This window comes from Micropterus salmoides, unplaced genomic scaffold, assembly GCF_014851395.1.
Source record: "Micropterus salmoides isolate LMB-PRFRI ecotype aquatic unplaced genomic scaffold, ASM1485139v1 Ms_hic_scaffold_21, whole genome shotgun sequence".
NCBI lineage: Eukaryota > Metazoa > Chordata > Actinopteri > Centrarchiformes > Centrarchidae > Micropterus > Micropterus salmoides.
Window position 1 is genome coordinate 4575239 of NW_024041262.1, and position 16515 is coordinate 4591753.

Below are 16515 nucleotides of genomic sequence, written 5' to 3' on the forward strand. Positions count from 1 at the left end.
ACAGACATGTTGGCAAAACCTGTGCACAGCTTGTGCACAGCTTGTGCACAGGCAGTGACTGACACTGTCACACTGACACATCTGTCTCATGTACTACTGTCAGGATATAATGACAGTTTTAGCAAATATGCCAAAAGCTTATTTTTGTAAAAGTTGCCCACTGAACCTTTAAAGCAAAAATAGAATTGGCAGCATATGTAATATTTGACACAAACTGAGAATACACAAATGAGTGCTCTTAAATTTATTTGTATCATTGGTACTGAAAGATTTCTAAGCATTAATATTTTCCAGGAAGTTCTCTATCAGTTGGATTCTGCTACTTTGTTTGTACAAGTAACACAACATCCTCCATATGGTGGGAATATTTATTAAAAGCTTAAGATTGGCTATCTGCTCATCTGGTATTTACTGTAAAAGACTCTCTCATTTTACTCTCTCTCTCTTACTACGCCATTGGCAAAAATTGTTTATTGGGGTAAGGCTGCACTTCATCTAAAAGGACTTACGTTGAATCAGGAACGGTGCAGATACTTTAGACTGAAAATGTTAGGAGCTCAGATTTCAACTACACACTAAGTGCAGCAAACTGAATTACGTTCACAATGCAGCAGTACAGAGGAAGGCCTGAAGTGAAGCTAAACCTGAACGGTAGCTTGACCAGGACCAGGCTAGTGTGGAGGGATACATGCCAATGCTAACTTAGGTCAGACTTTAAACCTCCTTTGAACAGATTTTCCCAGAAATAAGGCTCGTTTCATGCTTTGCTTCATCTCAGACTACACCAGTAATACAGTCAATCTGCAAGCGAAACACAGTTTTCTCGCGACAGTTCCTCTTTACTGCTGCACTATGAACAACATATGAACAACAAGTAAATTTGCGGTCCATGTCCAATCATATTTGGACATGGACTACACTTACTGCATACTTAGATCCATAACCATTCTTAAATGGCCGCAGGTGGCTACCTGGACAGGGAAAAAAATGATTGCAGCAGAAAAAAAATTCTTTCATCTAGATGGTTCAGAACAGCTGTACGTGTTGTTAAACGATCCTCTATGTTTGTCAAACATTTCAGGGAATTCATCTTTCAGAGGAACGGATGATTATCACTCTGACTAGAATGTAACACACGAGAGGCTTTATCACCAGCAATTTACACTGCTTTTTCACTAAACAAAATGCAGTCATTTTAATACATGATTAAGAACCACCACATCTCTCACAAGCATAAAAGTAACCATGCACTTATTAAAAAAGAGAAATCAGGCTGATGGTGATAACATAACTCGGATTTTGCTGCTTGTTTCAAGCAACAATAAGCATAAATTACTTTTTAACAAAGCTAACACTTTGACAACCAAGATCCTTATTTATGATATTAAAAAAGTGACACTTAATCCATTGAGGGAGTGTGCAAGGCTGCACTCTCTCTGACAGGATATTTGTTTGAGCTTTTATACTCATATAAGCTTCATTTCAGAGCAGTACTGAACCAGAAAATGCACCAGAAAATGCCATCCCTGTAAAAATCACCCGGGGTGCTGTCAGAGGTCCCAAACAGTTGGCCTGCAATTTATTTTCAATTCAGTGTGCAGCAGCTACAGAAAATGTCACCTGTCGTCATCGTACATTTAAGATTTGGCGCTTTAGTGAGACAGTCGAATTCAAGAAAGGCCTTGGTTTACATTCGTGCTCAGGATATCGCCCATATATGAGGACTTGACTTTTCAAAACAGAATAACATATCAGAATCAACTTAAGTTTAAATGCCACCATTGTAACCCTCCCACCCCCAACCCAGAAATCCCACTGGCCTGCTTGTAGGTTCTGTCATAAGGAAACAAACATTTTAAGAAGCCTGTTCTCTTTCCTTCCATGAATACATGTTATGTAATATTTACACTGAGAATAAGTCACTTTTTATTACACCAGGCAAAAAACAAGAGCCACATGTATGCCTCTGACCTCAGCTTTTCTAAAATCCTACCCAGATCATTTAACATGAATCAAGAGCTGGAACAAGCCAATTCTCTACATGTGATACTGTGAGCCAGTGTGGAATAAGATAAAACAAAACTCAAACCTTAAGGCTGATAAGAAGGGAATAAGACAGGAAAATTGTATGTTAAGGGTCAAAAACCTGTTCAGGTGAAACCAACTAAACTAATCCATTGAATAATGATAGAGCACCAACAGACCACACAATGTGTTGTCAAGATGTCCCACAAAGCTTTGAATTTAGAAAGTTATGTATAAACTGACAAAGTAGAAGATTCATTTCTTAATTAATTAAGATAAATTAAGAGATTAGTCATGATAAAAAAAAACACTCCTGAAACAGCATTCAGATCCTAGAACAGCATAAAGAAAACAAATCAAAAAGTCAAAAAAACATACTGGAATCAGAGAATAACAACAACAAATCAGTTCAAGCCTTTCTAAGAGAACCTGGGTAGAATCAAACATATTTCCTATGGCCAAAAGTATTTCCCTGTTAGAGCTGAGACCATGAATCCATTATTAGTTAGATTAGTTAATTAACAGATAATGAATCAGGACTGGTTGCAGATTCTCAAATGTGAGGATTTCCTTCTTTTCTTTGTCATATGTGATCGTAAAAACTTCATATCTTTCATTGTTAGTTGGATAAAACAACTGACACCTGAATGCATCACCTCAGGCTGTGGGGAATTACAATGAGAATGTTTCACTGTTTTCTGAAATTTAATAGACAAAATGAAGAATTGATTATTTGAGGACATATGGCAGATTAAGTGATAATTAGTATAATAGTATTATAATTAGTAAGTCACAGCCCAATTCTTTGTCCACATACTTTAGTGGTGGTAGTGTTTTCCACTGGTTTTGTAAGGCTCCATAATTCCAACCAAGTGAAATCTTAATCCTAGAGCAGACAATGATATAGCATAGAGTGCATCCAACTCGGTCGCAACAGTTTCCTGTCCAAACATGGCAGTGCCTTTGTGCACAAAGCCAGCTTCATAAACAAATACATTCCCCAGTTTGATGTGGAAAAACTTAACTGGCCTACACAGAGCCCTGACCTGAACCCCATCCAAAACTAGCCCTGGCCGTATCTCCCAACATCAGTGAAGTCTCAGAAAGAGAGGAGGCTGTAACAGTATACATTCCTGCCTTGAACATGCTGTACAAAAGGGGGTTTCTTCTTTACCTTTTCCTCACGCGTTGTCCCACCTCCCTCACCGACTCCTCCGTCCCTGGGCTGCATCTCCAGCAACGTGCGGAAAAGCTTTTCCGAGGTTTGTGTGAGAAAGCCGATCTCAGCGTTGGGATGAAGGCCGTACAGGTAGGGCGACTCGGCAGGTAGGGTGTCGTCAATGTACTGGAGCAGGAGAAATCCATTTCAGAACCGTGTGGAACTCTTGTGACATCAGAAATCTTAACCCAGATTTTAATATTTACAGATTCCCGTTTGAACCTCAAAAGTTTGAAATTCTATGGGGCCCGAGCAAAAAAATTTATTTTTCACCCAAACAGCAAAATGTTTTCACAGTACCCCTAATTTACCCCTTATTTTATATTAACAGCATTAAGATTGGCAACTCCTATTAGTTCCTAACAGAAAACCAATACCAAAGTCTTTTTTTTCTCTCTCTCAGGTGTTTCTTCTAAAGTACTGCTGACAAAGGACAAGAATGGAAGCATATAAATGATGAGATATTTCTGTGGGAGATTCAAACACTCAGGATCAATTGACAGACTGTTAATGACCATAACAAGGGGAAAGAAATGTGGCATTTTCCATCTGCTGGTCCATAATGAATATCAGTATGCTTTTAAGTTTGTGCAGATGAAAGTGGAACCTCAACTGAGTAAGTCTGCTTTTTGTGGGGCACTTACATTAAATAAAAACAGCTCTTCTAATCATAATGTCCTGATGAAAGTTTTGATGGAAAATATATTGGCCTTTAATACAGAAACACTTTGTAGTCCGCTTGTTTGATCTCCTCTGTACTTGCTGGCTAACTTTGGCTGATTGCGTACACCTGCATATTGTTGAAAGAGGAGTAAAACTGCTGAGTCACCTCATCTTTGTGCCTATTCCATCCCTCTCCTCCTCACCCAAATTTACTGTTTGCTCCAGATGGTTGGGAGGGAGGTGATGGCCTAACAGACCCACGGGGACCCACAGGCCTTTACAGCCCCTGTTCTTCAGCCAACCCCTCAGCCCTCGGCTTGGCTGTGTGGTGACAGCCAAACGTAAAACGCTTCAGCCCGTCCCACCGGAGCCACTAAATGAGCCAGGATGTGCCCGTTGTGGAGCACCCAGACTGAGGGGAAATTAAATACAAGTCGTTCTTCCCACTCCTTGTTCCTCCCCAGGGACCTCACAAGGGAAATCTGGACTGGAAGAACACATTTTCTGAAACACTGTCAACATATAAATGTTGGCAGTTTTTCTTAAGGGACACCAGTGACGCTGGTTTCTGTCATAAAAATCCACCCCAAAAAACAACCACTTTATTCCAAACTGAATGGAGCACAATATGCTTGGCCTTTTTTATTTATCAATTTCTGAGAATGCTGAATAATATGTGAGCCTTTATAATGCGCTGCAGCAGTTGGCAAAACCTACCTCATTTCTAGAGTCACCCTGTCAATCAAAGATTGCCTTAAATGATAAATATTATGACAGACAAGGTGAGCTAGAGGTGAAGCAATACCTGACTAGTAGCTAATGTACGGTGTATGTTTATTCAAAGCATTTTAAATGTATAACCAGGGCAGCATGGGGGCTCAAGCTCCCATCAAGCAGGCATTGAGCATCTACAGCATTTATTTACATAAGGCTAAAGTGCTATTTATTCTCTCATTTTAGCTTTGTTGTGTTCTCCATCAACCCCTGAGGAAAATATGCATACCAGCTAGTAGCTTTGTCTGTCTGCTGTTTGGTGCTGTGGGGTTAGTGCACGGTGGGTGTTTCAGAGTTGATTTATTGCTGGAAACAGCTGCCAGGTGTGGCTTTAAACTAAAACATTGAAGTTGCGGCCCATTAAACCATAACAAGGAGCTGAAAGCTGAAACACTACATAAAACTGAAGGAAACTGTAGAGTTGGGTGATAATTGTCTGTGGGTCCATTACTAATAGCCGTGTTTCCATCAGTGTTTCCATGCGCATTTTGAAGTATCACATTAGAAAAAGTTGATGGAGGCGGCAAAATTCAAAAAAACTTCCACAATTTTTCAAAAAAGTTTTTACACTCCCTTTAGGTGTTTTTTTTTGTCTTTTTTGAAAAAGAGCTAATGCGCTTAGTGGGTGATGGAAACACCTTTTCCCATTAAGTTTTTACGTAGCGAATTAGCGATTTACTGATCAGATGTTTCTGCTGTCGGAGTCTTCCTGGATGTTCTTAAAAAGCACAGAGGCATGGCTGGAAGAAACTTGCCCACTTGAAACACATTTCTGAGGACCTCTCTCCATTTTTTCTCAGATCCATGGTCTTGTGAGGTCCATGTGATTGTTTTTGGTTTGCAACCTTATTACATGCTTAACATAAACTTCTGACGTTAATGCTTTGCGTTTATTTGCTTCAAACCGGCTGATGGAAACGTGCCTGATTCACATTTTCTTTGTTTGTCTTTTTTGGGACATTTCAAAAGTTTGCTTAAAATTCACACGACAGTTAGATGGAAACATGGCTTATGACCAAGTCCTTTCACATTTAACACAATTAACTTTTGTTAATGGATGGACGTAAGTACATCGCTGCTAGCACAAAATCTATTCTTTGAACCATTTCGTTGTGCACGTGTATCCATTTATTTGGTGACTCCTCTAGCTCTGACTTTCATGCCTTTCAACTTTCCCTGTTAGATGATTTCTTAATCTCAGTTTGCTAACATTCAAGTTTGCCAGTTAGATTTACTGGCAAACTCTTTCCCCTCACAGAGCAGCTCCACCTCAGAGAAATACTACAATCTGTTATGTCCCAAGGACCCATATGGAAGAATTTTATTGTTATTGATTTAGCATTGAAATGTAGAACTCTACCCACAGTGGAATAGAGATGAAAAAATAGGTTTAATTATGGTGACAGTTTTAGTAATATTAAACCACCATTAATGGCTGGAGGCCATATAGACACCCATGGAGTGTCACTGCTGTAATCTTAATATTTCCATGTATAGTAAATTTGGGTATGGATGAAATCACCCTTTTATCCTGCTTTTTTTCTTTTCTCTTGCATCCTTTTTGTTGCTGGAATTACTTTTATTAACCTAAAAGCTAGGAATGGCCACAGTCTTGTCTGCCTCACCTGATGGTAGCTGTTGTAGTCCATATTTCCTGGTAAGGGGAAGCCAGGCGCCAGGTACAGCTCTCCCTCCATCATTTCTGGCTTGATAAACTCCTCCAGGTAGGTCCGACACAGACGGCGGTCCCAGTCGTCTGTGATGTGACCCCCGTACATGATCTCACCGAACAAGTATCGCAGGTCATCATATGGCACCTTGGAATTAGAGACAGAGGGGATGTTGCTTTGCTAGAAGATGGCCTGTGGTGTTTAGCTAAGGTCACATGTGTTTTGATATCCAATTAAGATTACGAACGGTGGTTTTTGTAATCCTTTGCACAGGAATAAAAGAAAAACAGAAAGATCTCTACCTTAGGATTGGCCTCCAGGTAGTTGTAGAGGACGTTGATAGAAATGGTGAGGTCGCCGGTGTTAAAAGGGTACGATCTATTCCAGCCCTGAGGACCAAACTTCCTCCTCTCTGCCACCACAGCATGGAAGTAGCACAGGGAAAACAAAATGCTCTTAAACTCATTCTCCCGTGCACACATTTCTAGCGTGTCCTGGAAAACACAAACACACACAAAAAAGAGTGACACATTTAAAAGTCAGACACTCACACCCTCCTGAACTGTACGGCTGCATTAACTTAACCACGTTGGTATGTTACAGGTAAAAAGTTGTGTCAGGCAGTCCTGTGATCTGTTTTATTTTGTCAAATCCCTGGTGCTGCAGCAACAGACCGACAATGAGATGACTAGATAGCAATAAACCAGACGATGAGATTCCCTTTTAATTGTCACAACTTGTCAGGCGCTTTCAGCCTCCAACTGTCTCCTGGGCTCATTATTCCAGACAGGCAAATAAAAAACTGGACGTAAATGGCATTGTAATCTCTGGGGGGAGAGACAGTTAAATAAGCATGCCAATAACCCCTATGGAAATAGGAAGGCTAAATTCTCTTTATTCCAGCATGTGTCATGGTGAGTGCTGCGTGAAGGCCCTTTTACTTCCCCTGCTGCAGTGCCCTGGGGAGCTGACTCGTACGATACAGTGAAGCCCTGGCTACCACACACACACACACACACACATCCCCTTTTGGAGATTTAGTTAATATTCTGCACAGTACTCCTCTGCTCAACACAGCTGAAAGAGATGCATAGCCTCCCTATTCATGACCTGTGGACTGGAGAGAAATGACATGCAGTCAGACTGCAGAGAGAAAGACACGTCAACACACACATGCACTGGAAAACACCCCTCAATATACCTGAACAGACAGAGGTCAACAATTAGCAACAACATGATGCTGAATAACCTGAAAAGATAAACAGAATTAATCACTTTCAGCAAACATGGACGTGCAAATCCATGACAGCTTATTTAACAACAAGCGTTATCTCAGTGAAAACCATTTTACCAGACGTTAACTTTAGCCCGCCCAGATACCATCCTACAGGCTTCTGGGGATGGAAATAGGCAGTGGAACTGCACGCATCTCCCAGTGAAAAGGTCAAGACAAAAGAAACTTTTTCTGTCATTTCTCTGGCTTAGCACTGGCTTTAGCCAAGTGGGTGGGCTACTACAGAGAGTTAGCCTAACATTGATTAGTTTTCACTGAGTACACATGACTGGAATATTTTCCACATCTTTACCTCAGCGGATCTTCCTGTGGCTCTGAATAAAGCAGGGCTAACAAGCACGTTGCACTTATCAGCCAGATAGACATCGGCAAACTAAGGATTGTGGAAATGGACTGGGAGGAAGCCGAGCACTTACATAATGGTGCGAATGAAGATACATTGGCAGTGAAGCACTGAGGTAATCTAGGTAGGCTTAAATGAAGAGGAGAACCGCTAAGGTAGAGAAATGCCGGGGGAGGCCATTCCAGTGCACTGATCCATTCCAACTATTAGGGCTACAGAATGGCCAGGGATCATGCTATTGTCTGGCCACTCTCTGATAACAAAGCCAAAAAGTGGCAAATTGACTTTGTTGATCCTCACTTAATACCACTCCCTGCAGGATGTAACCACACAAACTTTTAACGTTAGCATGTGGTATGTTCACATCTGTCCTCCATGGGTCAGAGGCAATTCCAGGGTGAATGAAAGGTGACACTCCCCATCTGCTAGCTCCTACATTTCTGCAAATTGGCAACTTAATGAGAAATCTGGAGTGAAAATTGAAATGTGTTGTCTCAACTGCCGCTCATGGCAAACTGAATGAAAATGAGTCCTTCTGAGGAAGGTAGCACGTATCAACAGCAAGTGTCCCTCAACATCCTGTGAAGTGTGCATCTTCAGTGATGACCTACACAAGTGGGTATATTTCTAAAGATTTAGTTAATTAAATGATTTTACAACTGTCCAGCCTTCCATAACTTTCTATCAAATCTTGATTTCCCACCAAAGATTTCAACAGGAAATACTCACATTAAAGAAGTAATCATATCATTTGTTGGAACCTTCAAAATCAAAAATGCACATTTTATATAATTGGAATATAACAATGAAATATGGATTGATTTTTTGGTGTAATATTAAAGTTGTATCTGGTTGGGTTGAGGCTAGTTTTAGAAAATAGATTTCTTGTCCATGGGGGCAGCAGAGAAAGCTGTTAACACAACACTAATATTTTATCACCATATAAAGTTGTTTTATATTTAAGCAAACTTTTGCTTATTTTTATACATCTAGCAGACAATATTAGCATTCATTTGAAGTTGTACATCTGGCCACCCAATAAACCAATAGTCCAATATTAACTCTACTTGTAGCTCTCTTTTGTTCCCCATTAACTGCTAGGAAAAAGATGTGGCACTTTACTGCTAAAAACGCCAATATGGTCACTCGCTAACTCATTTTGTGCTGGGCAGATAGTGTACAGAGGGTCTATAAAAAGACAAAAGAAAATGCACAAAACAGCTGCATGCCACTGCTGGAAACAAGGTTGATAAAGCAAAACAATGGTCTGAAAGATGCTAAAAAACTGTAAGGGGAGCCTCAGAGTCGGCTGATCGAGTGTTGATATTAGCTTTTATTCATATACAGTAATGTTCAGTAGTTCAGTCCATAATAATGTATTTAGTATAAAATAGAAATACTGAAATAATGTAGCTCAACATAGTATATAAGTAAATGGTTTTAGTAATTTTCCAGTGCTGAAGAGTTTGCTATCATCATAACAGACCTCTGGGTGTATTACCTGGTTGAAGTTGTCCAGGGCCTTGTGCAGGTTGGCATGCATGCCAGTAGGAGGTTCGTTGGTGATCTTGATCGAGTTCTCCAAGATGCCCTGCGGGATGATATGGCCCTCTGGGGTGGAGGAAGACTCAGCACTGACAAACACCCGGAAGTTATCGTGGCTTCCCTCTGCATGCTGCTCCAGAAGTTTCTCTAAAGTACTCAGCCAGCGAGCCACTAAGTGGATATTCTACGGGGAGGGGAACAGGAATCGGGGTCAGCAGGTATAGGGTTGAAAAGACAAGTTGTTAGGCAAAATGAATTCTCCCCTGTGAGGGTAGAGAGTCTAATCTACAACCCAGATAATGTCTGTTGGATATCCGTGAAAGTCTGGGCTTTAATGGATAACACATAACAGCTTAATAAGTTACTTGATGCTGGAATTGCCCGTATAATTTCTGTTTGTAATGACAACTAGCAAAAAGGAGCAATTAAAATATTGCACATTCTCCTCTCTTCGCTTTGACTTTGATGTGGCACCAAATTAAATGGTACATGGCACTTGAAACCCACTTCCAGGTTGCTGACATTAAGCGACCATTCACTGGCCTAACTTCAGCTTGACTTTTCTGCATATTCATCTCACAGTGTGGCGCGGGCAGCGGAGCTGACATGTACTATCACACAAGCATGGATGAGCTCAATTTTCCATCTCAACTGTCCTGACACTTACAGGATATCCTGTGAATGATAAGGAGTCAGCCAAGCTGCCCCCCCCCCACCCCCACATCTCACCATGCAGCACTGCCCATTCCCTAAATCTAATTACAGCACTAATAACTCCAGTCATTAATTCATAAGCCTCTTTACTTTCTCATTTCCCTTTGCTCTCCATATTTAATCTTCCTTATGATGGCTGAAGCTAGCCCTCTTTCAGAATGGCGGGACATGACAGGGAGCGGAACGTCAATTTTTGGGGGAGTCATTGAGAAATAAGAGGAGAGCAAAGTTTTACATTCTGGGAGCGAGGCGTCCGTTGGGAGCTTGAAGCTGAGAAGGGGATAAGTGAGTTTGCCTCCTGATGCCGTAGAGAATAATGAATGGTATACAAATTAAAAGTCTAAATTCGAGCGCTTTTTCATCAAGCCAGAGTACAACCCTTCCTCTTGGCATGTAAATAGTTTGGCAATAAAGGGAGCCAAGAGAAGAAGTGAGAGACTGCCTCAGAACTTGTCACTGTAATGAAACCATTCATCCTCTGGCTGCAGGGGGAGAAGAGGGAGAGGAACAGGGAGAGAGAGAGAGAGAGAGACCAGGAGGCCGACAGACAAACAAACAAGACAGAGGAGCAGCCACTATTTTATGGCTTTTTAATTAACTTTCAGGTGCAACATTTTTTGTTCCCTCAATGTCTTGTTGATAAGGGCCTTCCAGCCCCTGTGATGACTGCGCTGATACTACATCAAAGAGTCACCTATTTACATAATAATATAAAAGTTGAATCTAAAACCCATTAGAAGACACCACTGGCAAGGTCTTTGATGCATTGCTATCAAACACAACCTGAGGGAAAGCACAATGGCACATCGAGCCGCCTGTCATGCACACATACGCTGGGTCGTACACAAGAAAAGATTAACACATGCAGGTGCACGCACACAGTCCCTCTCTTTCACACGTGCAAAAACACATTTGTCAAGGAACAGCGCTGAGGACGGCTGCACAGCTGGGCTCCAGCACTGAGGAGGCGGCCCTGCAGTGGAGACGCGGTCAGACTCCAGTCTGACGCAGGAACACAGCTAACAGGACTGAGGGACTAACAGGACTGCTGACAGACTGCCGAGTCTAAATTTAAAAATGTTCCGATTATATTCACAAATATGCAGGAGGCAGTGTGAGTGGCTTTGAGAATCTAAATTGTTAATTTATCTAGCACGGGGTGGGTTTGAGGCGATGACTGACAGGGGAGCGTCACCAGTCAGATTTATACAGTCACACGTGCCTCTGCCATAGTTGGTCGTAGATCTGGACCTGCATCCGTCCAGCGCAACACACCAGGCTCAGATCAAACTGTCAAAGTAGGTGGTGCTGATCAAATATGAATCAATATTCTGTCACTGCATTGCCTATTTCCAGTTCAAATGTTTTCAGAAAAACATTTTAGTGTACTGTTGGCTTGGGCAGTCTCTGATTTTTCATACCTTCTGACATTTCACCGGGATATACAGTATATGACAGTGTTTGACATTGTCTAGTCCAGTAGCTGTGTTGTTTACAGCTACTGGAAAAGTGAAGGGAGTTGTCGCATTGTGGCATTGAAAATGACGTCAGGCAGTTTCACTCGGCGTCACTTGCCTTACAGCACATCACCTCAACTCAGCATCTCTGTATCACTGTCACAGAAAGGGGTGTGTCTGTATTTGTGGCGGCGTTGAAAGTCATACCGTTGGGATTTCTATACAGTGAAACCTTCATACTGCCCAGAGTGCTCTTTAGCTCTAATTTGAGAATGTTTGTTTTCCTGCTTGAAAATGGCTGTATGGATGCACGCGTCACTCAGCACTATGTCACGCGTTTGCTTGCTCTGATTGGTTGTGGGTCTATCCAATTGCGTCCAAAGGCATTTTGGTTTGCTTAAAAATGCCCCGTTGAAATAGAAAATGAACTGAGAAGTTCCAGACTAATGTGCATTTGAAAATTAGTCTGGCAAAGCTGGGCTAAAATAACTGAGAACAGGACATTAGGAAATACAGTTGCAAAGTCCATTTTCAGCATAAAGATGTTTGATGATTGGCCTTTGGATCTTCTCCAAAGCTGGAATGGAAACTCTGTCATAAGATGTGCCGAGGCAAATGTGTGATTTGTGATATTGTGCATCATATTCATGCAGTTGTACAGTGCAGCCTTTATAACCTCACACTTCTCACTATCACTCTGCTAGTACACTCATGCCGATGCTGTTTGCTGCAGCAGCTGGCTCCACTGCCCTGACCTCCTCCTTATACGATATATTTTTGGTATGGTTTGGAATAGTTGTTTATGTATTTGTTTAAGGGGGATTAGTTCTTCTTCTTCTTAGTCCTTGAGCCTTTTCTACCAAATATAATGCCATAAATGTTTGATATAAATGGTCAGTTTCCTACACAGGTGTCTCTGATTTAACGTGTGTTTTTGGGTTGAGGTACATTGTAGATATCAATACAATAAAACTTTAAAACTGGAAATTACAGCAGGTGGGGAACTACTTTTGGAACCAGCTCCTCCTATTTTGCAACTCTGTTACATAGAGGATCCAAGGACGGTTAAAATCAAGGGCAACTGGGCTTGATAGAAGATACTTCAAGACGTTTCACCTCTCATCCAAGAGGCTTCTTCAGTTCTGACTGACTGGCAGGGAATCCCAGCCATTTAACCTCTGTGGGGTCCTTATTAAGGTAACGGATAGCGCTTGGTTCATTAGTGAGGCCAAATGTAAGTGTTTGTTCACTCTCCTGGGAAGAGTGAAACTCTATATAGTGTACATAAAAGATAATTGATAATAATCTTCACATGAATTACTTAAACAGGGCCACAATACTGATATTTGCAGTGTAACTGAAATTGTTCAGTTTAATACTTGCCATCCTTGTAGGTTAAGGTCATCTCTACATCAATAGTTAAAATGTATCTTGTCCAGCTCTCAATGTAAGGTTTCAAAAAGGGGGAATGCATGAATCATTTATGTTTCAAGACTACCAAAGCTATCTAGCCCTTCAATACAAAGTAAAGTGAATAGAGGACATTGAGGGAGAGCATTTTCATCAAATTGTCTCTCCTGCTTTCTCTTGTATCTGCACTTCATTCTGCCACTGGGTGCAAATAGGCATGGCTATAGCAGTGAACGTGCAAAGAGGATGGCAAGTTAAGGCCACTCGATTCCCACTGCCTGACCGATGTGGGATATTCAACTCCAATCTGCCCGATTGATTGCCTCTCCATCTCCCCCCATCCTCCCTCCCAATGGGCTGCTTTCAAAGTTTCTGCATCTCTGTCTCCCAGGCCCATCTGAGCAGGAGCTGATGTTCTGCAGTATAATTACCCGTCAGCGAAGGGGGAACCTGCCATTGACCTGGCCCTCCGCTGATGGAGCCCGGCTTGGCAGTGGGAGAGTAAAGGTGGACTGTGAGACGAGGGTGGGAGGGAAGGGGGGGCTGGATTGGTAGGTGGATAGCTGAGATGAGAAAGAGAGGAGGGGGCAGAGAGATGGGTTTGTCGAAAAGGTGGGAGGACGTGAGGATTGATAAGAGGGTAGGTGGTGTAAGAAAATGATAAGACTAAAGTATGAAAGCTACGTGGTGGAATGAGAGGGTGGGAAGAGGCGCAGAAGGGACAAGATGGAGAGTTATATCAGGAGAAGATACTGTTGGTAAAAACAGGAGAGACGAGAATATGATACGTCCCCTCCCCTCTGTTTTCCTCAGTGCCACAGGGGTGGCTCTCAGTGGGCACACAAACAGACAGCCGATGATAAAGCGAGTGGGAGGTTTGTTGCCAGGGGGACAAGGCCTTTTTAAGCCTATCGATCGGGATTCTTATGCAAAGGTAATTAAACAACTGCTTGTCTTTGCTATCCTGGGTCTGGAGCAGAGAGTGATGGCATCCCAATGTATTTTTTTTTTTTTTTTTTTTTGAATTTCTACCAGCTGTGTGAATTAAAAGAAATGGGTGTCCTGCAGTGCTCGGTCTGCGGTTCATATCTGTCGATACTTTCCATTAGAATTCCACCAAGGTTTCCACTTAAAATGCAAACGCCAGCCTTGCCCTCCAGATAAGAGGAGAACAGACACAGCAGCTGTAGATATTGTACTGTATAATGCAGCGGCCCTTTCAGTTTGAAAATTTCCAGAGAAAATTAAATTCACTTTTCCATGCAGACAAACCTGGGAGGAAAGCAAACATCCCATTGAGTATGCAATGAAAAACAATGAGATAATGCACCTCGTTCACAACATATAGCGATAAAGGAAATGCCACCTAAAACCACTCCTGAATAGAAAATCTTTGACACAAAATGAGCCTTATGTTCATTTTGCTAAATGCGTTCTAGATATACATGTTTGTTTTCATGAATGTCTGTGGCACTTTTTATTGCAACCTTCTTTTTTTTTGATTTGACACATTTTGTGTGATGTGGATAAGGGTTACCACAATTCAGTGAGAGTCAGACTGCTTTACCAATCGTACTGAAGTGTCATTTTATACATCTCATTTTAGAGTTCAGATACCTTAATCTATAGCTGCCTCTACCCAATATGAGTGTTGGTAGTTTTTTGTGACAACAAATCAGGTGGTGTGCCGGCTCATTATGAAGGTGAATTTATACGGTAATCTTTATAGCCCTAAGCGGCCATCGATTCAAACTTTTTTTTACTTCATTTTCCTGTGATTACGGGATAATTTTCTCGTGATCTCAAGATCAAAACAGTAGTTTAACACAGTGGTTTAATGGTAATTTCACTACGTGTATCAGTGTGACTGGTTAGCTCAGTTGGTAGAGCATAGGATTCATACTCTTGGAATTGTGGGTTTGATTTTTAAAAAAATCTTTTTCATTGTCCTCTTCAATAAAGTTCTTATGAAGAGACTGGCCATTGGTCCACATGAATTATCCCGTTATCACAGGAAAACGGAGTAAAATAAATATTTGAATGAATGGCTGCTTAGGGCTTCCGTAGCTATAATTAATACCACGGTGAGATATATTTTTGTGTGCCTGTAAGGTATGTATGTGTGTATACTGTACCTGTAATATGACCCAATGACCGTTCTTAGCTGCCAAATCGAGGGCTTGTTCAGCTATAACCTCCTGACCCTGACCCAGAGAAACATTGTGGAAGTTCTTGTTGTCAAATGTGTAACCCAGCTTCTTCCCTGAAAGAAAACACATAAAATTTCAAATTGTGTTTAGTTGAACCTATTGAGAGTAGAATGAGAAGATCAGTGCTCTTATTTTACTTAAAAAACCAGCAACATACTTACTACTGAACTGAAAGCTGTTTAAAATATCACCATAATATCATGGTGTTCTGGGTGGTGATGCAATCCCTATGTACTGATTGGAACGTTTATGATATTGACAAAAGTGAACAAGCTAAATATTACTGTACTGAACACATAGAGGTGACAGTGATAATGGTCTTCCCATCCAACTCGTTGTCAAAACATTAAAAAAAGTCACAGTGCGCATTTACCAACAAAATCAGCAGTAGGTCAAAGACTGAGCCTTGCTTGACCACCTTGAGGTTGCACCAATGAGATTTAACTCAAACAATAGAATTAATTCCATCTATTTCATTAAAACTCCAACCTGAAACCAAGCTGATAGTGTGGTTTTGTCTCAGGGATATTAGTCCCCCACCGAGCATACAAAATCACATCATCTATCTAATGAAAATCTAATTGAAGCCTAATTCTAATAGTCACAGCTATAATGGAAACGCACCTATTTGTGGTTCGGTGTAATGCGGCTGCTGCTACCCATCATCACCACAATCTCTCTACAGCAGCTGGTTACTTTAAGCTTTGTGATTGACTACGCTTAAAGTGAGGGTGTTGATAATCAATGATCACATCCCTTAAAGGCAGTTCCACTAAGAGTGCTCCCTCTTATCATATTAGGAGAGGATGGTGAATTTCACATAGGGCCGAAGGTCTGTCTACGGCAGCTCCATGGCTGACTTAACCACCTGCTGCTGCCTGGGATTAAATTCTTTCTAAAAACCAGGCATCTAAAATATTCACAAATACTAAATAAAAATAGATGCATTTGACTGTCATGTTGAAATGAATTACTTGTATGGACTCATTGGTTTAAGAGTTGAAAAAAAAAGACAAAAACTGTGAATTAAGCATGATGACAAATTACTTGAATACAAAAATAATGACATTTGAACATGTATGGAGACTCAGTAATAGCAGAAGCACTGTGGAAATATCTTTGTTCCAGTAAACTGATACAATCCTTGCAATCTGAATATTTCATAGAGCTGACGTCAAATACCCACAGACT

At 41.2% G+C, this 16515-nt stretch overlaps 1 protein-coding gene across 1 annotated transcript in view; it reads right to left on the bottom strand.

The window, feature by feature from the left end:
* LOC119916354 (dynein heavy chain 9, axonemal-like) overlaps positions 1-16515 on the bottom strand; it is a 147153-nt gene that overhangs the window by 15212 nt on the left and 115426 nt on the right. Inside the window, exons 70-74 of the mRNA XM_038736340.1 lie at positions 15250-15377; positions 9490-9717; positions 6654-6845; positions 6307-6498; positions 3200-3370 (exon numbers count right to left, since the gene is read on the bottom strand). Coding sequence (XP_038592268.1) covers positions 3200-3370; positions 6307-6498; positions 6654-6845; positions 9490-9717; positions 15250-15377 — 911 coding nt within the window. The remainder of the gene's footprint in view (positions 1-3199; positions 3371-6306; positions 6499-6653; positions 6846-9489; positions 9718-15249; positions 15378-16515) is intronic.